The following is a 25,355-nucleotide window of genomic DNA, read 5'->3' on the forward strand; positions in this document are numbered from 1 at the left end:
CTGATATGACAGAATAATAACTATATAAATGAATAAAATAATGTAAAAAGTAATATAATGCATATAATTTGACAGGGACGATAAGAGACCTGGATAATGTGGGGAAGGGGATTCACAAAGGACACGATGCTTGGAGAACATGGCTGTTATATGTAATGTGATTACACGCAATTTCAATCATTATAAACTCCAACAAAATGTGAAAATCGACACAATTCAAAGACACATTTTCCACAGAAGTGTTCATAGAAAGTCAAAGAAGACAGACAGCGGCTCCTCAACAGTCCCGCCCTACTCTGCTCTGATTGGATAGTACTACAGTGCTCTGATTGGCTCGTAGTCATTGACTCGCCCCACGCTCTCAGCTTTAGCTTCCAATCACAAGGACGCATAGAGACTACCAGCCAATCACAGCACAGTGGGGCGGGACAAGGCGGAACTACACAGGAAATCGCGGCACAGTAAAACTCGTCGCTGAGGAAACATCTCTACACTCCTGTGAGACTTTCTCGACATTTTCAGGTTTGTTGTGGAGAAACAGCGTTAAATGAATGTAAGAACTTGCTGACATGTTGAAGAGTGTTAAGACGAGGTTAGTGCTACATTGTGAGGACGGTTTTTGTCGACATTAGTAGAGTATGTGTGTGTGTGTGTGTGTGTGTGTGTAAGGCAGTCCGAACGTTTACCTGAATCTGTTACCGAGTGTAGCCGCCATTTTGTGCCGGCTAAAGCTAGTTTTTGTGGAGTTTAAGTTAGTTTTTGCATTGAAAGTAACATTTATATTATTTGGTAAATACTGTGAATGTGTTTGTAACTTGAGTGGAGACCTTTCTACTTTTCCTGCCTTTATTTGTACATCATGTAAGTGAGTATTCTTGTTAAAATGTACGACCGAGTTCTTTAATCTCATGGGTATTTCTCATTTTTCAGGAGAGCAACACTCTCAGACACAGTGAGAGGTGAAATGGCGCAGAAAGGAGTTCAGGTGGAGCAGGAAGCAATTTCCTGTTCCATCTGTTTGGATCCACTGAAGGATCCGGTGACTATTCCCTGTGGACACAGCTACTGCAAGAACTGTATTAAAAGCCACTGGGACAGAGAGGATGAGAAGAAAATCCACAGCTGCCCTCAGTGTAGGCAGAGCTTCACACCGAGGCCTGTCCTGGTGAAAAACACCATGTTAGCATTTTTGGTGGAGGAGCTGAAGAAGACTGGACTCCAAGCTGCTTCTGCTGATCTCTGCTCCAAGGACGAACATAAAGGCCACGACGCAGTGTCAGCTGCAGCAGAGAGGACTGAGAGGCAGAGAGAGCTGGAGGTGAGTCGACAACACATCCAGCAGAGAATCCAGGACAGAGAGGAAGATGTGAAGGTGCTTCAACAGGAGGTGGAGGCCATCAATGGCTCTGCTGATAAAGCAGTGGAGCACAGTGAGAAGATCTTCACCGAGCTGATCCGTCTCATGGAGAAAAGACGCTCTGATGTGAAGCAGCAGGTCAGATCCCAGCAGGAAACTGAAGTGAGTCGAGTCAAAGAGCTTCAGGAGAAGCTGGAGCAGGAGATCACTGAGCTGAAGAGGAAAGACGCTGAGCTGAAGAAGCTCTCACACACAGAGGATCACAACCAGTTTCTACACAACTACCCCTCACTGTCAGCACTCAGTGAGTCTACACACTCATCCAGCATCAATATCCGTCCTCGGAGATACTTTGAGGATGTGACAGCAGCTGTGTCAGAGGTCAGAGACAAACTACAGGACGTCCTGAGAGAGACATGGACAAACATCTCACTGACAGTGACTGAAGTGGATGTTTTACTGTCAAACCCACAAACAGAGCCTGAGACCAGAGCTGGACTCTTTAGATGTTCACGTGAAATCGCACTGGATCCAAACACAGCACACAGACTGCTGTTATTATCTGAGGGGAACAGAAAAGTAACAAGAATGAGTCAACGACAGTCTTATTCTGATCACCCAGACAGATTCACTTACTGTTGTCAGGTCCTGAGTAGAGAGAGTCTGACTGGACGTTGTTACTGGGAGGTGGAGTTGAGAGGAGGAGGAGTTTATGTAGCAGTCGCATACAAGAATATCAACAGAACAAAGGATGTGAGTGGGTTTGGACGAAATGACAAATCTTGGTCATTAGTTTGTGTCAATGACAGTTATTACTTTTATCACAACAATGTCCAAACTCCCGTCTCAGGTCCTGTGTCCTCCAGAGTTGGAGTGTACCTGGATCACAGTGCAGGTATTCTGTCCTTCTACAGCGTCTCTGAAACCATCACTCTCCTCCACAGAGTCCAGACCACATTCACTCAGCCTCTCTATGCTGGAGTTAATGTTTATTGTTCTGACACCAGTGCTGAGTTCAGTAAAGTCAAATAGACAGAAGTCATTTAAGGGACAGTGAGTTAAACTCTGAGTTTTAACTCTTAAACTTATTCTGTCTTCATGTTTGTGGCTGATTGTTGTGTGGTGTCTTCACCTGTCAATCAAACATGATGGGCGGGACTTTGTCATCTTCTCATCTGTTGTTGTGTAAATGTTTGAGTGTCTTTAGGTGGCGCTCCTTCCTGTGTCTGTTTAACCATGGAGGCTCTCACTGCTCATGATGACTTTTGTTCAGCTGAACTGACATTTGTCTGCATGAAGATATAAACGTGTCTGTGCTCTAAATGTGTGTTGAATATTTGTACTGATGTGTTTGCATGTTGTTGTTTCTCTCCCACTGCATGAGTCTAAAGAGAGAAAGCAGCAGAGCTTCATTTATCCTACATATTTAGTTCTCATCACTTTGTACATGTTTAAATTCATCTATAATCACATTTACATTTATTTGTTTGGCAGAACAAAAGCTGTCGTTGTTCCAATCGTCACACAAATTCAATAATATATGAGGAAGATCATTTATTATTTTCTTGTACTTAGCTGAGATTCAAACAAACTGATTGTGTGGATGAAGTGAAATCATTGAACCAGAGTCATTGAACAGACTTTACTGATGGGACGTGTGAACAAACTGAAGCTTTACATGGTGAATAAACAAACAGGAACAAAGTCTTTTCTTGTCGTCTTCATTCCAGGGTCTCACACAGAGCTGATGGAGGACATGTGACACTAATATGAGAGTATAACTGAGGCACTTTTCCTCCTCAAACACCACAAAGTTCATGTTACTGTCTGTCCTTTTAACTGTCCTCACTAAAGACTCAAGAGTTTTCTGATCGGCTGCTGTTTGTGATACCTAATAACATTTTGAATGTCAAGTTTCTAACTGTTGCATTTGCTTAACACCCATAAATATAATCTATATTCACATGTTTGTTTGTTTGTTTGCTCTCTGGGAAACTACAGATAACAATATTCCTACTGTCCAGTTCAATCTGTTATATTTCTGATATGACAGAATAATAACTATATAAATGAATAAAATAATGTTAAAAGTAATATAATGCATATAATTTGACAGGGACGATAAGAGACCTGGATAATGTGGGGAAGGGGATTCACAAAGGACACGATGCTTGGAGAACATGGCTGTTATATGTAATGTGATTACACGCAATTTCAATCATTATAAACTCCAACAAAATATGAAAATCGACACAATTAAAAGACATTTTCCACAGAACTGTTCATAGAAAGTCAAAGAAGACAGACAGCGGCTCCTCAACAGTGCCTAAATCTTTATTTTTCAGTAAGCTACATTTTTTTCTCCAAATTAGACAGTTTTACATCATGACACAGAGTAACTTAAATTACCTATAGCTGACATGTACGCTTGATTCCAGTCTCGATGGAAGAATAGACCCAAAAAAAAAAACAAAAATAAAAAGGAGAAAAAAAAAAAACAAACGCTAAAAAAGAAGCCCTCTTGAACGCAACCTCCATTCCACATCTGTTAAAGGTGTCGTTAGGCAAAATTATCTGTCCAAACCCCAACGCGATGGAGTCATCGATTGTCCACAGCTGTTAGCGTAGCATGGTAAGAGTGTTAATGAGTTAAACCACAGTGAGTTGATAAAGAGATCGAGTCTTGTTCCAGTCAGTTGGTGTGCATTCGTTATTATATCTTTGAAGAAATCAAAACAAAAAAAAAAAACTACCACAAGGGAGTCCACTTTTACGACATGATGCAACCCTTGAGGAAAACAAAACAAAACAAAAACCAATGGCACTGTCAAAACGTGCGAACAGGAAGGAGACTGAGAGCTGAGGCGACCGACAGGCTGATATGAGGTGTTGACGCTCCATGCAGAAGTCCATGAGAGAAAGGAGCTCCTCAAAACGCCACATCGTGAGCGTTTGTGTTTAATGCCAGCGATACAGGAGAGGCGTGCAGAACTTGCGGCCGTCTTGCCGCCCAAAATGAGAGATCCCTTCGAAAAAGCGGTACCGTCCAGTCTGAGGTACCACGCGTCAGAAAGAGTCACCTTTAACATCGGTCTGGATTTCTGGGTGGTACATTTATATTTTTTTTCTCCCCCCCCACACACATGCACACATTCACAGTTCAGGGATGTTCAGTTTGTAATCAGCGTCTGTGTTTATACGTCTCAAGAGTTCGAGGTCAAACGTGCCTCAGCAGGGATCGACCGCAAGTTACAACGCACGAAAAACCGCTCCTACAGTCAGTGGTGTCACATTGTAGATTTCTCCAGACGTGAGACGTCTTCGATGGACTTTCAGTAACAAGAAAATCTCATCTTAAAAATAAAACACGAAAAAAAAAAAAACTAAAAGCCCGAGATGGCAAGCGCTCAGCTATGTACAGGTTAAACTGCCCAGTCAAGACAAAAACAACAGTTGTATAATGGCACAGTTATTGGTTTTCTTTGCCACATCAAAATGCAGTCCACATGTGATCAAATGGTTTTTAAACAGACATCTCAATCTGCGCATGTTAATGTTCTGTATGTGCCAGAAAAACTCACTCTGAAACACATGAAAAGGAAAAAAAAAACAAATATGATTCCAGTTGAGCCTCTGCTTCTGTCCCCCACAAAACAAAAACAAAACGAAAAAAGCCCAAAAGAAAATTATTTGTACATTTATTTCTCAGGAGAGGAAGTCATGAAAGCTGAAGAACATGAACAAGAACCCTCAAACAGATAAATCAGAAGGAGGAGAAGGTGGAGACACAACAACATCGAGCAGGTTTGAATGATTTTTTTTTTGGCTGAGTGGATGTCTCGTCTGCAGCGAGACTCGACGTGGGTCAACTTTCAGCCCAACAACAAATCCAACATTTTAAACCCCTTGGTGTCGCCAAAATTTACAATCCACAGGTCTGAAATTCTCCCACGTCGAGTGTCGTGTGCCGCACAAGCCGAAGTTCTGAAATGTGCTTTGAATGTGCTTCATTTTGATATCGTCCACGGGAGTCTCACAATCAGATCGCCTCGAAGCACAGAGTGTCTGAAGACGGGAGACAAAGCTGGGACGTGTCCATCAGGCATCGCTCTTTTTAGCCGGCTAGAGGAGGAGCAGCTCGTAGCGCACGGTAAGCTCACACCGACCCGATGCGTCACGGGAACATAGAGAGAAGTCCTGCCCAACTTCCTGCTTCGTCTAGCTGTCGGTTTTTGTTTTGGATTTTGTCGGAGATTTTCTTTCATGCATTCATCTGAGAAGCTAAATCAAGTTTTCTGTCATGTACATTTAGTACAAAGCTGGAGTCGGGACGTGGTTAGCCTAGCTTAGCATAAAGACTGGATACAGATGGAAACAGCTAGCCTTCAAAGAAATCAAAAACACGCTTCAAGCATCTCTTAAGATCGCTAATAAACATTTATCTTGTTTGTTTAATCTGTGAACAAACAATTGCGTAAAAATAGTTATGTGCCGAAAACCACTTCTTTGCGAACGGCCGGGTGTAGTGACGGTTTCTCCAAGCAAAAAATAAATAATAATAAAAATAACACTACAAATTGTCATTCTAGCATTTTTGTTTTTGTCTACATATCAAGCTGACAGGATTTATGTTAATGAGCTTCAGACGCGTTTGTAAATGCACATTCTCCACCGTTTCCCATCTTTGTGCTAAGCTAAGCTAAACACATCCCGACTCCAGTCAGACATGAGTGGTATTGATCTCGTCGCAATGTGTAACCACTCCCTCGGTGACTATTATTTTTACCTTCCACTACACTGAAAGATGAAGTTCGTTTATCTCTGATCACAAACAGAAAACCACAAATTCGTCCGAGTTTTCGGCCTTTCAGCAAAACCAATAAAAGAAACGACTGACGAGAAACGAGGCAGAACTTCAGATCTCTACCGTCTGATAATTTTCCTAAAACACTGACTTTAATTATTCTAATTACTTAAATTCTTCCATTTACTTTTAATACACGAGTTCACAGTAAAGAGTCACATTCAAGTTTACTGTCATGTTGAGTCAATGTGTATAAATTAAATACTTGAGAGACAGAATAACCAAATTTAAATTCCCCTCAACTTTACATGTAATAATCAAGTAAACGCGTGAAAAACGTTGCATTAAATGTGACACTTCACACTGAACTTATGTCAGAAAATTAGCCGAAAAACGTAATTAAATAACATAAAGTCGCCGTTTTAGGCAGAATTATTACATTTTCAAGGTGTGTTGTTAACATTGTTTAACATTAAATATCGTCTAGTCATGCTGCCCACCTAATGTGGACACAATGCAGTTTGATTATACTAAACTGCTGCGTTGTATAAGTATGAACATGTCATAATCGTCACGTATATATGGATGTTGAGTATTAGTGTCACGGTCTACACGAGGCTGCTTTCCTCCTCGAAATCCTCACGATCCTGCTGTTAAACATTAATATTTTTAAAGCTGTTTACTGTAGCTTTTAAGTTACATCTATTAATTCTCTTGGTATTATAACGGTAATATTTCAAGATGTCAAAAATACCTCTCGTCAGAAAAAAGTCTGACAAGAAGTGCTTTTTTTTTTTTTAGCGCTTCGGCATTTAAATCTTTCGATCCTTGTGCTTAAAAAAAAAAAAAAGCGAAAGAAGCCAAAGCTTTAAAGAGGATGATGGTGGACACGCAGCTTTGCAAGGTTGGTTAATAAGATGCTTGTCAGTACCACAGGCTCTTCCCAATTAGTGCACAGTGAGGTGGAGGGGGGGGGAGGGGTCTGAGGACACACCTGTACAGCCAGGTGACCACACAGGTACGAAAAATGGAATGAAGGACAAAAAAAAAATAAAATAAACACAAAAAAAGTTTACAATCAGACAACCTGCTCCAGCGTGGAGCAGAATTCAAACTCCGCACACCCAAAACTAAAAATACAAAAAAAGTTAAAGAAAAATATCTCCAAAAGCACAACATTAAGTTTTTTTTTTTTATATCCTACATCCAGCTCGATAGCGACATTAATAGTTCAACAAGATCAATATATTTTTATAATCATTTTAAGGTACCTCTTATATTTTTCTGAGTATTTACAACTGTACAAGCAAAGCACACACTTCAAAGTGCACAAATTTAATACAGTATTGACTAGTTTTGCATTTACAAGGTTTATATCCCCCCCGCCCTCCCCCCCCCAAAAAAAACACAACCTGAAACTATCAAACAAGAAACAAACGAGAACAAACGAATCTTTTTCGTACAGTTTACAAAAACAAAAAATAAAAAGGGAAAAGAAAGAAAACGCTGCTAGATTTGTACTCTCTCTCTCTCTCTCTCTCTCTCTCTGTAAGACTTGTGACGTCTGGTACGACTAAATATTTTCCACGTGTCACGCTTCGTTAACATTTTGGGGATTTGTTTTTTGAAAAGAAATAAACTCTATGCTTGTCTTGTATAAAAGTTAAGGCAAAGTCATTTTTCAAGTTTAAATAAAATTCAAGTTTCTCAAACACTGGATGGAAATTTTTTTTTTTTTTTTTTTTTAAACATTTTGCGGTTACATAGAGACCTCGATGCGTCTCTACTTCTTTTTTTTTTTCTTCTCCCTAAAAAGAAAACTTAACGATATTTCTCATGGAATAAACAGCATTGGTTTATAAATAAGTGGATATGGTGCATTTTCTCTTTTTACCATTTCCACCGATGAGACACAAAAAAAAAAAAGAAAAAAAAGAAATTCGACCCATCCAAGTGCATCTCAGTCCTTCAAAGAAAATAATCCAAAAAAAATATATTATCAACTCAAGATTTCGCGTCCAAATCAAAAGCAGCTATGAGCAGGAGTACAGGCTTTTTAATGAAGCGTTCCCTGCGCCAGACGGGCTCCTGTTTTCTCTTAGTGGGATTACCCAGAATGCTTCTTGATGCAGGAAGACTTTGGCGAGACGTGCGAGGTCCCACGTGGTTTTTAGGTTTGTGTTTCCCCCGAACAGATATTGTGTATAGTACAGTGGTTTCTTTTCTTTTTTTTTTTTATGGGTGTTTTGCATCTTTAAAAAGATTGAGCCGAGCACACGGCAGAGAGGGAAACTCACTTCAAGTCCCACAAAACAAACTTCTGACTTTTCATAATTACAGTTTAATCACTTAACTGTCATTTTCAGTCATTTCACAACTCGTATACCGATAATTCTTTACATTTCTCCGGCCAATTACATCTTAAGAATACAGTAAATATCTTGATTGGTTATCTGCCAAAGTGGCTGCTACAGTAGACAGACCTCCCAACCAACGTTTGAATTTAACAAAATCTAACCAACAAGTTTCCTCTCCTCGCTGCTTCACTCCCCCGACAAACATCTGTCATCCGAAAGGTTTCTCGATCGAGTCCCACTGAGCCTGAATTAGTGCGGTCGCTAGCGTCTCCATCCTGAACCACCATCTGAAGGCTCGAGGTGAGTAAAGGATGTGAATGTTTTCCTTCTACTCTGTGCTTTAAAGGTGCAGTTTATCCCAGGAACGCAGGAGTGAAGCAGTAAGTGTGCTTGATCAATCTTTTCCAATGTTTTAGAAGAAAAAAAACAAAACAAACTCAAATCAAAGAGTGCAAACTCGAACTAGAAGGATCCGACGAGGGAGCATGCCGACAGAAAAAATAAAATAAAACGACGTACAACTCTTGTGTTAAAGACTCGAAAAGGAGGAGCTGAACATCTTCACCCCGAGGATGATTTCACACGACAGTTTCAGACTTCCCTGCTGTGAATCCACCTGCTCTCGCCTGCTTGTTGACAGTTTTTAAATTTCTAAAAGGATGTTTGGTTCAACACTGTTCACACGAGCCCCGACGAGGACTCCCGACAAAACCTCTTCCACACTCCAACATGGCAAACTACATCCCAAAAAAGCCCACTCATCGTTCACCTTCATCGGTTTAGTTTTAGTAAAATGCTCTAGGTCTATTCAACCGTCTCACTTTCCATGTTCATCAGTTCTACAAGCACTCATCAATGAAAATCCTTGAGGCCAAACTCCAAACCACAGCATGCCTATAAAAGAGCACCAAACTCCTTCAGGAAAAAAAATTAAAATGAATATTTGCAAAATATAACAAGCTGATCCACTCTGTGAAGTCATGCGACGCTGCCTGAACGTCCATCCTTCACTACAGTGTGTTCAACAGGCGTCCACAAGGCAGAACAACAAAACAGAAACACTTGAGCGATTGTGTCAACAGAGTTGTTGTCGTGAGGGTTTGATTTTCTGAAGGTTTGTTTCCTCTTTGACTTTCAAGGATCAATTCCCTTTTTTTTTTTATACACTTCAGCCAGGATAATGAAACCTTTGCCCTCCGAGTCCGAGGAAACGCGAACAGTGCAAATAAAGTTATGTAGATGTGAATCTAGTTCGTCTAGATGAGCTGTAGTAACAGATTCCAGGATTCGACGTCTAGCACCATATCTAGAAGAAAGAACCGGAAACATTCCCACGGTCACGCCTCCGTACCCCGACTTCAAACTGAACTCCGAACGTTTTGTATCAGCAGATATTCAGAACAAGTTCGCCTTCTTCCTACAGCCGCGAGTTACCTGTCACAGTGGTAAACTGTCAGAGCATCTGAGTGGTAGCTAGTGTTAACTTCCTCCTTCCTAATCTCAGCTCGTCAGTGCTTCCTCACCTCCAGAGTGAACCGAGCCGCCTCAGACGAGAAGCGGCCGTTTGATCGTCACAACTGGATTTGAAATGTCAGCCTGCGTCTTTTCCTTTGACATCATGTGCCTGCTGATGGACTTATTCCACAGTTTTGAGCAGGAAACAAGAAGAGAGGAGAGCGCTGCAGCTGTCAAAGCTTCTCAAGCTTTCCCAAAAATACAATGCCATGAAAACTGAGCCTCCCCTGACTCATTACACACACACACACACACACACACACACACACACACACACACACACACACGGTGAGCCACTGGAAAAACACAACTTAATCAACTTTCAGACATTTCCAATGGACAAATTTTGGCCAACAACCACAACAACAACAACAACAGGTCCTAGATGCCTTATTTCTCAGCGCTGATCTCCCATTTTAGACACAAGCTACGCAATACAGCTAGCCAGTTAGCAGTGTTAGCAAACAGTAAAAACAAAAACAGCAGAGAGGTGATTCTTTACAGAGAAAATTATCAGAGGAAGAAAAACGATCACCAGCAGTAACTGTACCGACAGACGACAAACGAAGCTGAGCTGCTGAAGAAAAAATACATTATCAAAATCTTCAAGAAAATTCACTTTGAGGCGATGTAAACCGAAGGATTTGAGTCTTGTTGCGATGAGATTCAGATGTTAAGTTTTGCATATGGATGTGAATATGTGTTAAAATAAAACACATCTGCTAATCATGACCCATAATGAAGCTACATAAAGTCGCCCAACGGTGCCACTCGACATGCAAACAAACCCCCTCACTGTGAGCGCCGACACAAGGCGGAGTCTGTTGTACGCACTCTTTCCCATCATCCACTGGGGTGGCTTCCAACAATGCCCCTGCTGCTTCACACACAAGACTAATTTAATCCCACAAGGCCATTTGGACAGAATGAATAAATTTCAGTGTCGTCTGTGCCGACTTACCGGCTGACACAACTACGCAATGCAAAAAGAGAAAAAAGGAGAAATAAAACTGAAAATTAAAAAAAAAAAGCAAATAAATAGAATAAAAAGAATGAAACGGTGCTCTACATGCACAGTAAAGTGCTTTTTGTCTGCAAGCCCTGATCCAGAAAAGAAGGCGTCCTCTATGCTTGTTTGTGACTGGTGATTCTGGGATATAAGTATTGAGTAGCCCTGACTTATATTTCCTTTTTTAAACGCATCAGTGGAGCGTAGTGGGGGAGGCTGGAGGACACAGGGAGGGGCAGAGGGGAGTCGCCCTACTGCGGGGACTTGGGTGGGGTGTGGTGGGGATCTTTGCTGGGGGTTTTCCCTGGATGTGGGGGCGGGGAGGCCCACCGCCCGGCCGGCCTTCGGGCGTCCCTCGGGGGTCTGCCCGGGGTGGCCGAGCCGGGTTTGGAGGAGGGAGGGTATGTCTCTCGGGCCTTGGCCTCTCCTGCCGGGATGGAGGCGTCGGGGCACTTCCTCTCCTCGCCTGCGGGGGCAGCGCAGGCTGGCTTGGCTTCCTTGGGGGTCGGCGGTTGCTGTAATGTCGGGGCGTCCTTCACCCGCTGGCAGATCTCAGCGTAGGAGGGCTTCCTCAGCTCCTGGGAGGAAAACAACAACAACAGAGTCGTAAAATATTCTGCACAACACCTTCACAATGCTCATCTGCCGGTCAACAATTTGTTTTCGTCAGCACATGAGGAAATCAAGGCAGTTAAATCTGTTGTGGTGTGTTTATCTAAACCACATTTGGTGTGTTGTTAGTATTTAATTTGCAACATCTTTTCTCATAAGTCTGGGGATTTCTTTTCACACCTACACATTTTTAGTCTCTGTCCTATTATTACGTTTCATCAGCTGCAGGTTTAGCAATTTGTTTATGTTTTATTGTATGCTAAAAATAAAAGTTAAGGGTATTTTCACTAGTACTGACGCAGAGGTTTGTTTTTCTCCTGCCAAATCCAGCGCTTCCTTAAAAAAGGCACTATTTTTCTTCAGGAACCTTCTGTTGATCTTTGGGGAAGTGATCAGTGCTCTTCTCAGATAAAAACTTTACTCTCAGTTCTTCCAGGTAAATCTTTCAGACTGATACCTTTTCTGTCACACACAACTTTATTCCCCAGAAGGTGTCAGTAATGTACTCATCTGTAATCAAAATCAATATGAGACGGAGCAGAATTCATTTTACCACCTTTTGTTCAAACCAAAACTGATTTATCTGCGATTGAGAGGGGGAAGAATTAAAAACAAAAAAAAGGAGAAGAAGGGATCAATACTGACCGTGGCAGCACCGTTGACTTGCACCGATTTGCTTGCAGTGGACAGAGTGCCGGGAACTCGCTCCACAGACAGCTGCACCTCCTTCGGCTTTACCTCCGTCACCTTCACCTCCCTGAAGCCGACACAAACACAAGACGACGGTAAATGACTCGTGAATTAAATGATCACATGCCGACGACATCAGCGCTCAGAATGTGTTGCTCAGTGCTGCCTGCAGTTTAACACCAGACGCACATCAACAAAGTCACAGAACAGCCGAGCAGAGACGCAGCGAGCACATATCACGAAACTGATGCTTTTTCAGGTGCACAAGACAAGAGTCGTTTCCTGACCACTTAAACCTGCGATGGTGCATATTAGTGAATCGATAGTGTCGGCCATGAACGAGTGGACTGAGCCGGCTCCCCTCCGAGAGACAATTTGTTTGTTGGTCAGTTCGTCAGCAGGATTTAGGAGAAAGTACTCAACAGATTTCCACAAAACTTGGATGGAGGATGGGTCTCAGCCCAGAATAGACCCCATTAAACATAAGAAAACAGACCCCCTGCTGGCTGAGGGAGACTGTTGTCTCTTAAAATAAGAACCGTGATAGCTGGAGATTTCATTCGATCCACAGCAGGAAGCCGAAACGTTCGTCTTCTGCATCAACAGGTCGTATTATTATACTTTGTATTTAGTCAAATTTGACGAGAAAACTTTATTATTTTCTAACTTTTTCTAACTCATTACTTTCATCATTTATCATCGTTTACTGACTTCCATAACCTTTTAGCTTAGGTTGTACAGATTTCCGGGATATGAAGCATTTGAAGATACTTCAGGAAGTGACATCACAATAAGCAGAAAAGATATCAATGTAGGCACTGGAGGATGGATCCAGGAATTTTTCTTTACTATCTTGATGAAAAAATCTGCCGTATTTAGGTGGCTGGTGTCTACGAGTGCGTACAACTTGATGCATGTCCTAATAACAATCTGGATCTAGACGATCTTAACACGTTTTCATAGAGGGTTGTCCTTTTTCAGCTGCTATACAGTAACTGGAACTACCATCGGTGTGCAGCTGAGATAATAAAGATTCAGAAAAGTTTCAGTGATTTGAACTTTTCTTTAACAGTTTTAAAAGTACATCCAAACAGATATGAGTGATTTTGGTGCCAACACTGATCTGCGGGGAGAATAAACCGGACTGCTCTCAGCAGCTGAACATTTTGTAAACGTTTCAATTTCTCTTTTATTTGATTCCATCTGCGTTGTTTTGTTGTCCTACTGGTCGGCTGTTACAGATCTGCTGAGGTTAAATTATGGCGGAGCAGTTATGAGCCTTGGCAGAGAACAAAGTAATACCAGACAGAAGAACAAAACCATCTTGTAACATTTGTTAAATCCAGATCTTTGGTAATAACATTAAGATCCCAGCATGGTGGGATTTTTTTGATTGTTTTGCCAGTCTCTTACACAAAACTCGTCTTGCTATGTCTTGCTATGTTAATATGTCTAGGTTGTTCTTTTTATTTCACTGTGTTGTCATTCGTCTCTGTGTGTAATGCTGCTGCTACACCTTAATTTCCCAGCTTGGGATCAATAAAGTATATCTATTCTATTTTATTCTATTCTCTCACACACCTGCTACCCCACAACGGAGGATAAATATCTACTGACAGACCCCGCGGTACAGATTCAACACCATCAGTGTGGTTCTTACGCTGCGGGGAGGGAGGGAGCGGGACTGTGTGGCGGGCCGGCAGCTGGGGTGAGGGTCGGGGCTGAGGCTGAGGCTGAGGCTGTTGCCGAGGCCGAGGCTGAGGCTGAGGCCGGGGTCGGGGTGGTCGGCGAGGGCTGGAAGCTTGTGGGCATCGGGGAGGTGGAGGACCGAAGAGGCTCTTTGGGGCCCGCTGGAGACAGAGCTCCTCCAGTGCTGGAGTCAGCACTTACATTCTGCAATGAAAAAACAGGAAGAGATTGAAAGTGAGGCATTAAAGCAAGTAGTTTTATTTCCCTTTTTGTAGAAGTAGCAGTAAACGGTTATATTCTACAGAAATATTGAAGGAACAGGAGTATTTATTAAATCTTCGGCCTCTGTGCTGCAGCTTTTGAGAATATGTGCTGACAGTCTGCAGGGAAGACAAAGATACCCGGTAAGTTAGCTCCGTTTTAAGCATCTTTGCTCACCCGTTCCTTTGCGTTTCCGACGACGACGCTGCTGGCCAGCCGGTTGTCAAACACGTCGTCGGTCTTGAGCTGGCCGGCTGCTCCGGGCAGGGGAGGGAAGCTGGAGAGGCCCAGCTCGAAGCTCGGAGATGGGGGTTTGGGAGGAGGAGGCGGCGACTGAGGCGTCACTCTCTACATGAGGGCAACAAACAGAGTGAGCACAGGAGGAGTGACAAGAAACAAGGTTGACACACAAAGTCAAGACGACAGACTGAAGCTAAATTCACACCAAAGTTACATCATTTTAAGATATGAACGCAGCTACATTAGACTGACAAGGAGGACACCAGGGAGGTACTTACTGTAAACTTTTCGTCCCTCTTTTTCCTAGAAGCAGAAACATTTTTCCTTTAAGAAAGAGAACACTTCAATTTACAAACATCCACTCTAACTGAAACAATGACTTCACCCTGCACATGTAAGAAAACAAATCAATTCTCGGGACGAACGACGTGGATTTTTAAAGAAAAAAAGCTGAACCCAATAATTAACTGCTTCACGTGGCTGATATGGATCAGATAATTTTACATTTTAGTATTTTAAAGAGTTCCCAACCTGTAGTTTATGCACATCTGAGGGTCAGGGAGGCTTTTATGTAGTGAGCAAAGACAGACGATTTAATGATCCACAGCTCTGATAAGATTTGTATGAAAACTTGTAGACTTCTCCCTCCTCTCTGAACATTTATTGCAAATTTAATTTGTGTTTTCTTCCTCTGAAACTGTTAAAGCCATCCACACCGGCACTACTTCCTCTTCCTCTTCTCTGTGTTTATTGGCGCATCACAAACTACCTTTTAAAAAGGTGCCTACTCTGCGTTTATCGGTATCAGTATATTTTACTCTCTAATATCTGTATTATACTGGCCCCAAAAGTCCAGGATCAGTCAGGTTACAGTATTAACAGTACTTGTGCATCGCAGCGGTGTCGTACCTTCCTCGGCCGATACCCAGAGAGTAGTCTGTGGTCGTGGGCTCCGTTACTCGCCCCGTGCCCACGGTGTCCCTGCGTGGGAAGGCGGTGGTGGAGGGTAACCTGGTTCTGGGCTGGCTGGTGGGGAGTCGCGTCGGCGGACTGCTGCGAACCCCGTTGAGCCTCTCGCTGGGGAAGCTGGGAAAGAGGCCCGGGTTGTCCAGGAGGCCGGCGCTGCGGTCCACTGTGGGGATGGTCGGCCTCAAGTGAGGTTTACTGTGATTCCTGCAGGAAACGGGAACACTTCAGTCAACACGTGTGAGAATATCACACCTGATGAATTTAATACAGCTAATCACATTCAGGACTGTGGGCTCAAATGATACGACTGAAGAAATTCTGAACTTTATCAGATGATATCTTCTCTTTAAGTAGTTTCACAACATATCACAACCTTCTCATAGCTGTAAACAAACCTAAGCTTCTTCTCCACTTTAACCAGAAGCCAACAGAGTTCGCTTCCCTCCCTGTGAGCCGATAGATATCTTACTACTCAGACTGTTTCTATTAATAGATGCTTGTTTTCCATCCCTTCATTAGTGATAAGAGAAACCACGGATACGAACCTGTTCCTGGGCGAGTAGTGTCTGACAGTGAGGGGGGACGTCGCTGGTTTGAAACTGTGTGATGTGGTAAATCCATTGATGAACTGGTTGTTGTGAAATGGTGCAACCTGGTGAACAGAAAACAGATTCACCAGCGGCATTAACGGGAAGTGAAAACATCATTTAGGTAACAAAATAATGAGTGTTGACCTCAGTGCAGGAGGAAAAGTGACTTGCGCTCTACTATCCTCCTACTGGACTGTTATTTTTGAGACACTGTCAGATGTTTTACCATTTGAACCCTCTCTGCTAACATCTTCAATGTTGTTAAAGACGTTTTTGCTGAAGTGGAAGCAAGAATCACCAGCGTCACATATATACGGTGAATAAGAGATCTTTTGCAATTTTTCCAAAGGAAAAAAATACTCTTAGAGGCTTGACTGACAAGTTTTATAACCCATGGCAACCACTTTCATTAGATTAGATCAGAATAACTTAATTGTCCAGCTGGAGGAGGAAAATCGTCTCTCATCTCACCGAGGACAATACAAACACAAACATGTCCACAGGATTAAAAACAAAGTGCAAGACACATCGCATCAATAAAACAAAGATCTGTCAACTTCACATCTGTCAGTTTATTCATACCCACAGTGTTCACTGTCATTTAACTGTGTTTTACTGTAATTAGTGAGATAAACGAGCCAGTCGTATTCTGTGTGGACGGCCTCAGGGGTGTAGACTCCGCTCAGCCTGGACTTATCAGTTGTAAAGTTGATTTTTTTTGTTTTAATCACAATTATTTGTTTGTTTATTTGTTTATTTATTTATTTCCATTGCCCAACTTTTATTATGACTATTATGATTCACAGTTCTCTCTGAAAAGCTACATTTTCCTTTTCTGTCTGTCTGTTGGCTGAAATAGATAAAGTAAAAAATAAAAAAAGTGTGACATGCTTCCCCCTGGTGGTTATCCTGTGCACATGTTGTTGACTCATGATGTCTTGTGTTCTCTTCCTTTTTGATTGTTTTCTCCTGATGCGGAAAAAACAATAAAGCTTCCAACGTGACAGCTGACCGCCTGGTTTAGTTTAGGTTGTTTCTTTGTGTTCTTCTGATGGGTGCGGTCGTCCTACACTTACTGATTTCTGTTGTTTTTTTTTTACGTTTTGTCAGGGTGGAGGGTCGGTCCTGCTGCAACTCGACTTGTTTGATTACGTTAGACCTCTTCTGGTAAAAAAAAGAAAGTCTGTCTGGGGGTCGTACGTACAAAAGCTAAACCAAGCGATTCTGGGAAGCATGTTCAAGATCAAAACCTATTTTAAATTTGAGACCAAACAAACGACCAGCTTGTGAAAATAGTTTACCATGAAAACAAAACATGTCACATTGTAAAACCTCTTATCCACATACATGTTGACTTGTACATAAAAACAGGGCAAACTCATTTTTAAATGTGAATTTAAGCAATAAATTTCACCGTACTGCCGCTTTGTTTACCTTAATGTCCAGCTGTTTCATGAAAATCTGTCGTTAAGGCACATCTAATTGACTAAATACCACTTTCCTTTACGTCAGGACCTACATCATTGTTGTTTGTAGTCTCCAGTTTCAAAGCTGTGAGCTGGTTCTTACCAATGTGGGGTCAATGAAGCTGTGTGTGGTGGACCAGGCCTGCGGCGTGATGAGGCTGTATAAGGGGAACTGCTGCTGGGGGCTGTAAACCGGCGGGATGTAGTAGGACGTGTAGCGCTGCTGGGCGTACGGGTTCACCTCCACCGGCCGGTAACCGTTCTTTGGCATGAAAGTGTTGATAGCGATTGCCTTCGCCTTTATCCTCGCCTGGTGGGGAGAGACAGAAGAGGGCGGGGAATCAGCAGCAGCCAGAAACGTGGACATAATGAACATTTCTTGCATACATAAGCAGCATTTGTGCGACTTCTGAGAATTACACTTAAAAAACAGACAACTTGAGGGTTTGAAATGTCTCGGCTGAAAGACGTTAGGAATAACCAATCAGATGCAAGGATTTACCCCACATCTGTCCCATCATTTATAGATTTGTGTCTTTATTTGTTTAAAATTGTGTGAAATCGTAAATATTTTCAGATGAATCCCACATCAATTCATTCATCATTTAGTGTAGCATGTGGCCAATGAGGCTGAGGAACAGACGTTAGCTTTGTGCTCTTTAACTGAATGTTTTCATTAAGTGTAAATCACACGCGGTAATGAAAGAAGCGATTCAATCCATGGCTGCGTGCAGTCTAACAACACAGTACAGACACAGCTCTGGTGAGTCAGGCTCTTCTTCTGTGGTGTTAATAAGGATTTTCATACATTAGTAGAACGACTCCCAAGTGTGATGTCACTTGACCTCTGAGTGAACTTCTGAAGTGAAGGCCTGTGATTTCTCTGCTGAAAAACCCCGATGTGTGTTTCTTTGTGACAGTGATTAATTATTCGTGAGGAAGTTTCTCTCTGTCCCGTCCCTCACAAGTGAACATTTCCCATTTCGGACTTTATGAAAGCACAGACTAAGACATGTAGTCTAAGAAAAGTTTTTGCTTTCAGGTGTCAACTCTCACTTGAAACCAGAGAGTTCACAGCATAGATGAGCACTTGATTGTTTAATTTATTCTTCCTTTCATGAAATCGGGCGACAACTGACCAAAGATCATACTGATAAATATATGATGCTCTGGTCTTTGCACATGACTCATTTTTTAAACAACCCCGATTCCCTAAAAAGTCGGGATGCTGAATTAAACAAACAGAATGTGATTCAATTAGAAACAGTACAGAAACAATATATTGAATGTTTTACCTCATCAAATTCATTGTTTTTGTAAATATCTGATTATTCTGAATTTGATGGCAGCAGCACGTTTCAAACAAGTTTGAAGGGGGCAACAACAGACTGGGATGGGGCGAGTTTCACCACTTTGTGAAACACATGATTGTGTAACGGAGATTACTACAGGTACACTCAGGTAAACGGATGTCACAGACGCAGTTCATTTGTAAATGATTACATTCTGTTTTCCAACTGTTTTGGATTTAGCCTCGTACAGACTCAATGACTTCAGACGTCTAGATATTTAAGCGAGTTGCTTACCTTGATAGGCTTCCCTTGGAAGGTCTTCACCTCCTCACGCAGATACTGATATGCCTTTATCAGGAGAAAGTGGACAGCACAGCGTTAGGTAACCAGCTGATTATACATTAAAAAACATAAATAAAAAAGACAACTTGAGCCATTTAAGTACCAGATGGATCTTAAAAAGCATAGTTTGTAGGATTTAGTGGCATCTAGCGGTGATTTTGCAGATTGTAACCAACTGAATATGCGTCGTCTTCTTAACCTTCCCTACAGCAGTCGCTAAAAATGCAGGGAAAAAAGTGAACTAGAGCGAGCGTTTGCTTGGTCCCTTCTGGGCTACTGTAGAAACATCACAGTGCAACATGTTGGACAAGATCGCTTGTTTTTGCCAAATAATTGTTTAAAAAAATAAGATTCTGAGTATTTTACAGCAGAATTTCTACATTTTCTCATCTAGCAAAACTGCTGTAAAACGTTTTTGATAACTCTTCCTTTCCCCAGATCTCTTCATTGATTTTTACACACAAAAAAAACAATATTCACAGGTAGCATTAGCAGTAACAAGGTTCTGTGGATACTCATTTTTAACTCGAGGACGGTTTCACAAATGTATCCAAACTAACATGATATGGGCCGACCAGCTAATCCCACCTATCACATAAAACAAGACCATTAGCTCGAGGTATTAGTAGCGAGCTGAGCGATATCATGGGAGGGGTGTGCCCGGGTGTCAGATGTCCAAAACTTCACTGTACATTTCTAAAGGAGCATCGCTGAGGTCTAATTCACCCGTATCCTGATCCTACCGATCCAACAACGCAGGTGAGAGACGTTTCTGAAATACGTCAGGTTACAGGACCTAAAGACAGTTTCATTTTTCACTGTGACTTTAAGGAGAATAATAAATAATAGTAAAACCGTAGAAAACATTAACTCTTCACTTGTGTTTTTACCTGCTGTGCATCTGCTTCTGATTCAAAGGTGATGAACCAGTTGTCGTTGTAGGCAAATTCACAGTTGATGAACTTGGGTAAGTTGTCTCCTTTAAAAAGAGCCTCGACCTCCTGCAGAACAAACCAGGAAGTGAAATTACACACAGGTATAAAACAACCTTTCCAGAAAAACAGCAGCTGTACACAAGCAAAAAAAAAGTGAAACCAAAACAATTAAGTATTTGGTCCTACAGGAAAAAGTATCTGCTGCTTTGACCTGAAACAGATGTGAAAACTGTGAAGTCTAGACTTTTACAGGTCCAATTTGTCTCGACTTCACGCTTGTTTTGCTTGACAACAGGACACAAAGCTGACTGTTGTTTCCATTTCCCTTTCACACATACATTCTCGGTTGCCACACCCAAATCAAATTTTCTTAAAAACAACAACAAAAAAAGCCAACCTAAAACATAATACGCCAGTAAATTGCTGTTGGCGACGTTTCTCTCTGAACTTATTTGTTTGCAAGAAAGCAATAAGGTCAATTATCATGTCTGAGTCCCTGTTGTAAATAATTTAGTTGGCTGTGAATACTTCATGTGGCTCATAAATTCAAGTGTGCACGTCCTGCTGTTGGTGCCGAATACATAAATCACGTAGTAACAAAAATAACAGAACCATCGATAAGATTAAAACCAAGGGAGGAAGGAAAGACTCCTCCTACAATGGTCACCACTTCAGTTTGCTGAACAGAACCGTTCAGAACACAATGCCACGTCAGTTTTGTTCTACAGAATAAAAAGATCCAACCGCACATGATAAAGGTTCAGATGAGAATAAGAAAAATCTTCCTTGAATCTTCCTTCTGCAGCTGCAGTTCCTCTTATGTTATCTCATCTACTGCAGCGCAGATAAACATTAACATACTGTCAGATTTTCAGCCATGTTTCCCTGATGTTGACATCAAGTGATACAATAACATTAATGATTGCACGTGAAAAGATTTATCTGAGCTACTCCAGAGCTGAAACTGTACTGCTGTGAGAGTCAGTTCAACTGAAAATGTCCTCTCATGCTGAGGCAGATAAAAGTGTTGTTCTGATATCGTTCTGCAAATATTATACAGCTACTGTTGGACTGTTCGGGATGTTTCAGTGGCTGCTGCAGTAGCTGGAAAAGCCTTCAGAGTAACATTAAACCTCCTGAAATCCGCACTAACGCTGCGGGTAAAACCTCTGCTGTGGCTGCATTAGTGAAAAAAGGGATGTGGAGTTTTTCTCCGTCTTTAAATCCCAATCAGGTGTAGGGATCAACAGGTGAGTTGTTTTATTTTAAATGGGCTCCCCTGCTGTCGGGGTTTATTCTACTGATGGTCTACCGCCGTCTAAAAGGTCTCTGGCTCGCATACACAGCACCGAGACTTAGGATTGTGCAAGTTACTGATGTTAGCTAAACCAATAACGCATTCGCATTACACTTTCCAGGGTTCCCACACCTTCTTAAACATCAAATTAAAGGACTTTTCAAGGACTTATCAGGCCAAATTCCCTCCAATTCAAGGAGCCAACACAGCACAGTCTGAGACCGGGATCAAGGTTAATTACTGTTACAACACTGAGAATTTTTATAATAATAGCAGTACTATCGGCTGTACAGAAGCTCAGAGACAACAGAGAGACGCTGGAATGTGTTAACACTTCTCAACTGTGCTGCTGTGTTACAGTAACGGCAGAAAACTGTGGGAGACACACAGTAGATCACGGATCTTTGACCCGAAGCTGTTGGGATCCAACAGGCCGGGACAGGTTCAGACATAAACTGGAAATGATGTCCAGGTTCGGTTCAAGTTGCTTTTCCCGGGCTGTGGTGTTTAATAAGACCAGAACATTTTTTGCAGAATATTATGATGTCACAGTGAAGTTGACCTTTGACCTTTGGGATATGAAATGTCATTGATTCATCATTTTTTCCCTATTAGACATTTGTGTAAGACTTTTTGAATTGTTGGCCAAAAATGTTTTTCGTGAGGTCACAGTGACCTTGACCACCAAAATCTAAACAGTTCATCCTTGAGCCCAGGTGGACATTTATACCAAATACAACAGGCAAATATGTGTTTTGTCTTTGAGGCATATCTGAGCCAAGACTGTAAATTGACTTGCCAACGATGTGAACGGACCATGAAGTCAAACTATCGATGACACGTATGTTATGTTTGTATTTAGGGTGCGAGCAGATTCTGTCACAGCGCGTGTCAGTGGAATAATCACACATCCGGTCCGGGACCATCCGGTTGCTGTCACAGTGCAAATCAAACAGCAGGAACATCCACTGACCTCTATGGGCGTGCTCTCAGGAACCTCTCTGAGGATCACGATGCAGCGGTTCTGATTGGGTCGCACCTTCTCCCCCTTCTCATCCACTTGGACCAATGGCAGCGCTGGAGATCAGAAGGACAGAACGAAGCATTCAGGCTTTAGTTTAATTTGAAAAAAATCACAATCACTGGCAGCCATTGTTAAAACTTTATCCTCTTGTCCTGTGGTCGTGTCTCGCTTGAACTACTACCGCTCCGTTGGTTTGTATCCGTAAGCTTTCAGAAACCTGGCAGAAATACAGAAATGAACCCAGAGTACGACCAGAAGGCTCGATCCGTATCCGTATACAACGTTGAGCATAAATGAGCCTTCAGAGAAGATATTAAATACTACAACATGATGCACAGCAGCATAAATAAATTTCAGTCTGTTTACACTATCTCAAAAGAAATCTTGACACTGCTCACATCACTGAGCCATAAAATAAAAGTGAAGCTTCAAGCCAGACAGGATTAATTTAAGTGGTAAATAAAGTATGTGAATGTATCAAACACAAGCAGGTGAGACTCTGCTGAATGCACTTTAACAAGCTCTCCTGGGAAATCAACCCGAACCTCATGCTGTTAAACACTCACTGCGCCTGTAAGTTTGTCTTCTCGTTCAGCCTCCTCAGCAGGTGAGCGACCATCATTAAAGTCCGGCTTCACTCCGAGATTGTATTCGGCGGGTTAAATCATGAAGCGGATAATAAACGATGAAGGACGAACACTAAACATTTTACTCACATCGTAAAATGTCGACGATCAGCTCCACGTCAGTGCTGAGCTTTTTGACGTGGTCCAGGTTGGCCACCGTCACTATTGGCACATACTGGTCACTGTCCATCTGGGAGATGAGGTACATGTCACTGGCCAGATTCTCCCTGAGAGACAAAGAAGAGGCAGAGGAGGTTAGTGACACTTCAGGATGCAGCTCGGACCTGTGGGAGGTAAAAAGTCTACCCTTATTTACTCAGACAAAGCTGAACGCACAGTCACACCTGTCCTCACCTCAGAGGTGTCACATTAAACTACAGCATACACCAAACAACATCAAGTAGTAGTAAACCTGAAAGGGACTAATCTGGGAATGTGAACCACAAGTGACACTCTTGAACCTCTCAGCTACTTCAGTCTACAGCTGTTGCACACTTGGCTGCTTTACTTATGCAACTGTGAGCCAACTGGTTTTCTCAAAAGAAAAAGCAAAGCAACTGTTCATAGTTTCACTTTCTCTAAATATTTTTCTCATCCTGCATTTAATAACCAAACAGCACCCTCTGGTTTCTCCGTCCTCTGGGCTCCTGGTTTTGTTTTGTTGCTTCCACTGTAGTTTTGGCAAAGCCAGATAACAGTTTAGTGAACTCTACTTGATGACTTGTTCCAAGTTGATTAAGAGGAGAAAAACAAAAACAAAAGCCAAACTTTGTGAGGCCTCAATTCCCTTTAAAGCTGCAGCTAAACTGCCACCACCAACGCAGGGACATTCAACAGGATGAAATAAGGCTTTCATTCAGACCACGCCTGACGCCCACAGAGAGAGAGAGAGAGAGAGGGGGGAGGGAGAGAGAGAGAGGGAGAGAGGACAGAGAGAGAGACAAAGAGTCACTAATTTACCAGAGTCACTGTCAATAGTTGTATACTTCCTTTGAACACTAACTCCAGAAATGTTCTGCTTTCTGGCAGTTCAGAATCGCTGTATCGTGATAATATCGTGATAATATCGTGAATCGTATCATGAGCTACTCTGAATCCCACCCCTAGTTGTTCGTGGGTATATATTGTCTCATTTTCATTATTAGACAGAAAATACTATTCTGTAGATGGAGTGAGTGAACGTGAGTGTTGTATGATAAGGAGAGCAGATGGTCACAAAAGCCAAACAGCAGCCTGCTACACAACAGAATTAAGAGCCACAGCCTCACATTGAATTTCCTGCTAAACTCTCCTTGTTATCCAACTTATTAAATATGAACATGCGTCTCGTTCTGCACCTCAGCTTGTTAAACGAGCAACCAATTAGCTGCTCGGCAGCAGCGCGTTAGATAGCATGTAAATGTCACTTCAGTCTGGTTACATTCTGGTGTGGTTCTTACCCTTCAGTACCACTAACAACACACTTTCTGGCCCATGTCATGAAGGCTACAGAGCAGGTGTTTACTTGATGGATACGCACACAGTTTTGCGGACCCTTGTGGCGATGCTGACATGGAAATCATACTTTTAGCTCGTCTTCCGGATGTGTTGCTGATGACGGGGACGAATGTGTTGAAAATATTTTTAACACACAGTGGGGTGACCTGTTGTGCTGCTGGTGACAGGACGGATCAACAGTATTTCAGGAGACAGAATAACCAGAGGGGGGAATCCACTGAGTCATCCACAGAAGCCTTTCTTCCCTGGTTCTCTAAAGGTCGCTGCTGCTGTGGCTCAATGTAAGTCCTATTAACAAGTGTGAAACAGCTGCTGAGCGATGAGAGAGGTGGACGGCGTCTGAGATTTTAGCCTGATGCTGGGATTCCTGAACGACGTGAGGTTTAGTTTCAGTTTTAGTTTTAGAAGTGCTACTAATAATACACAAAGACAAATATTTCCTGAACCCTATGTTAGGAAACCTGCTCGTAGTCTTGTCAACAACACGGCCACCACTACATTTTGATGTACGGTCATGTGTAAAATCATTGAGCTAAACTCACCGGGAAAGACAGAACTCCAAGGTCTTCTTCAGGTGCTCCCTCAAGCCCTCCTGGGGATTCTCTTGCTGGGGTTCACTGCCTGCTGACAACCGGGAAAATGTTTTGGTGAAATAAAAAAAACAACTTAACTCATCAGTGAAACCTGGGAGTCAAATATTATTCATACCAATGAAATGTAAGGTTGAAAATAATGGATTTAAAGCAGGATGTGGGTGGGGAAAAGCAGAGATGCTGAGCAAAT

At 42.2% G+C, this 25,355-nt stretch overlaps 2 protein-coding genes across 6 annotated transcripts in view; one reads left to right on the forward strand and one right to left on the reverse strand.

The window, feature by feature from the left end:
* The first annotated feature begins 463 nt into the window (after positions 1 to 463).
* Positions 464 to 3,061, forward strand: LOC141016628 (tripartite motif-containing protein 16-like). Its single transcript, XM_073491104.1, has 2 exons — positions 464 to 522; positions 931 to 3,061. The coding sequence occupies exon 2, from the start codon at positions 965 to 967 to the stop codon at positions 2,387 to 2,389; it is 1,425 nt and encodes a 474-aa protein (XP_073347205.1). The 5' UTR covers positions 464 to 522; positions 931 to 964; the 3' UTR covers positions 2,390 to 3,061.
* Positions 3,062 to 3,670: 609 nt separating this feature from the next.
* LOC141016544 (la-related protein 4B-like) overlaps positions 3,671 to 25,355 on the reverse strand; it is a 45,217-nt gene continuing 23,532 nt past the window's right edge. For 2 of the 5 annotated variants that reach the window (XM_073490970.1, XM_073490967.1), the window contains 13 exons: positions 25,115 to 25,193; positions 23,166 to 23,302; positions 22,399 to 22,502; positions 20,084 to 20,194; positions 19,146 to 19,199; positions 17,663 to 17,869; positions 16,049 to 16,155; positions 15,444 to 15,707; positions 14,813 to 14,858; positions 14,472 to 14,642; positions 14,005 to 14,237; positions 12,300 to 12,411; positions 3,671 to 11,620 (listed from right to left, as the gene is read on the reverse strand). In XM_073490970.1, coding sequence (XP_073347071.1) covers positions 11,294 to 11,620; positions 12,300 to 12,411; positions 14,005 to 14,237; positions 14,472 to 14,642; positions 14,813 to 14,858; positions 15,444 to 15,707; positions 16,049 to 16,155; positions 17,663 to 17,869; positions 19,146 to 19,199; positions 20,084 to 20,194; positions 22,399 to 22,502; positions 23,166 to 23,302; positions 25,115 to 25,193 — 1,952 coding nt within the window. In that variant the 3' untranslated portion in view covers positions 3,671 to 11,293. Of the gene's footprint in view, positions 11,621 to 12,299; positions 12,412 to 14,004; positions 14,238 to 14,471; positions 14,643 to 14,812; positions 14,859 to 15,443; positions 15,708 to 16,048; positions 16,156 to 17,662; positions 17,870 to 19,145; positions 19,200 to 20,083; positions 20,195 to 22,398; positions 22,503 to 23,165; positions 23,303 to 25,114; positions 25,197 to 25,355 lie in introns of all 5 variants that reach the window. The other 3 variants (XM_073490969.1, XM_073490966.1, XM_073490968.1) reach the window with 2 other exon arrangements.

Source organism: Pagrus major, chromosome 21 (assembly GCF_040436345.1).
Source record: "Pagrus major chromosome 21, Pma_NU_1.0".
NCBI lineage: Eukaryota > Metazoa > Chordata > Actinopteri > Spariformes > Sparidae > Pagrus > Pagrus major.

Bases quoted from the DNA above. Each gene is read 5' to 3' on its own strand.
- LOC141016628 (XM_073491104.1), top strand. From the start codon at position 965: ATGGCGCAGAAAGGAGTTCAGGTGGAGCAGGAAGCAATTTCCTGTTCC.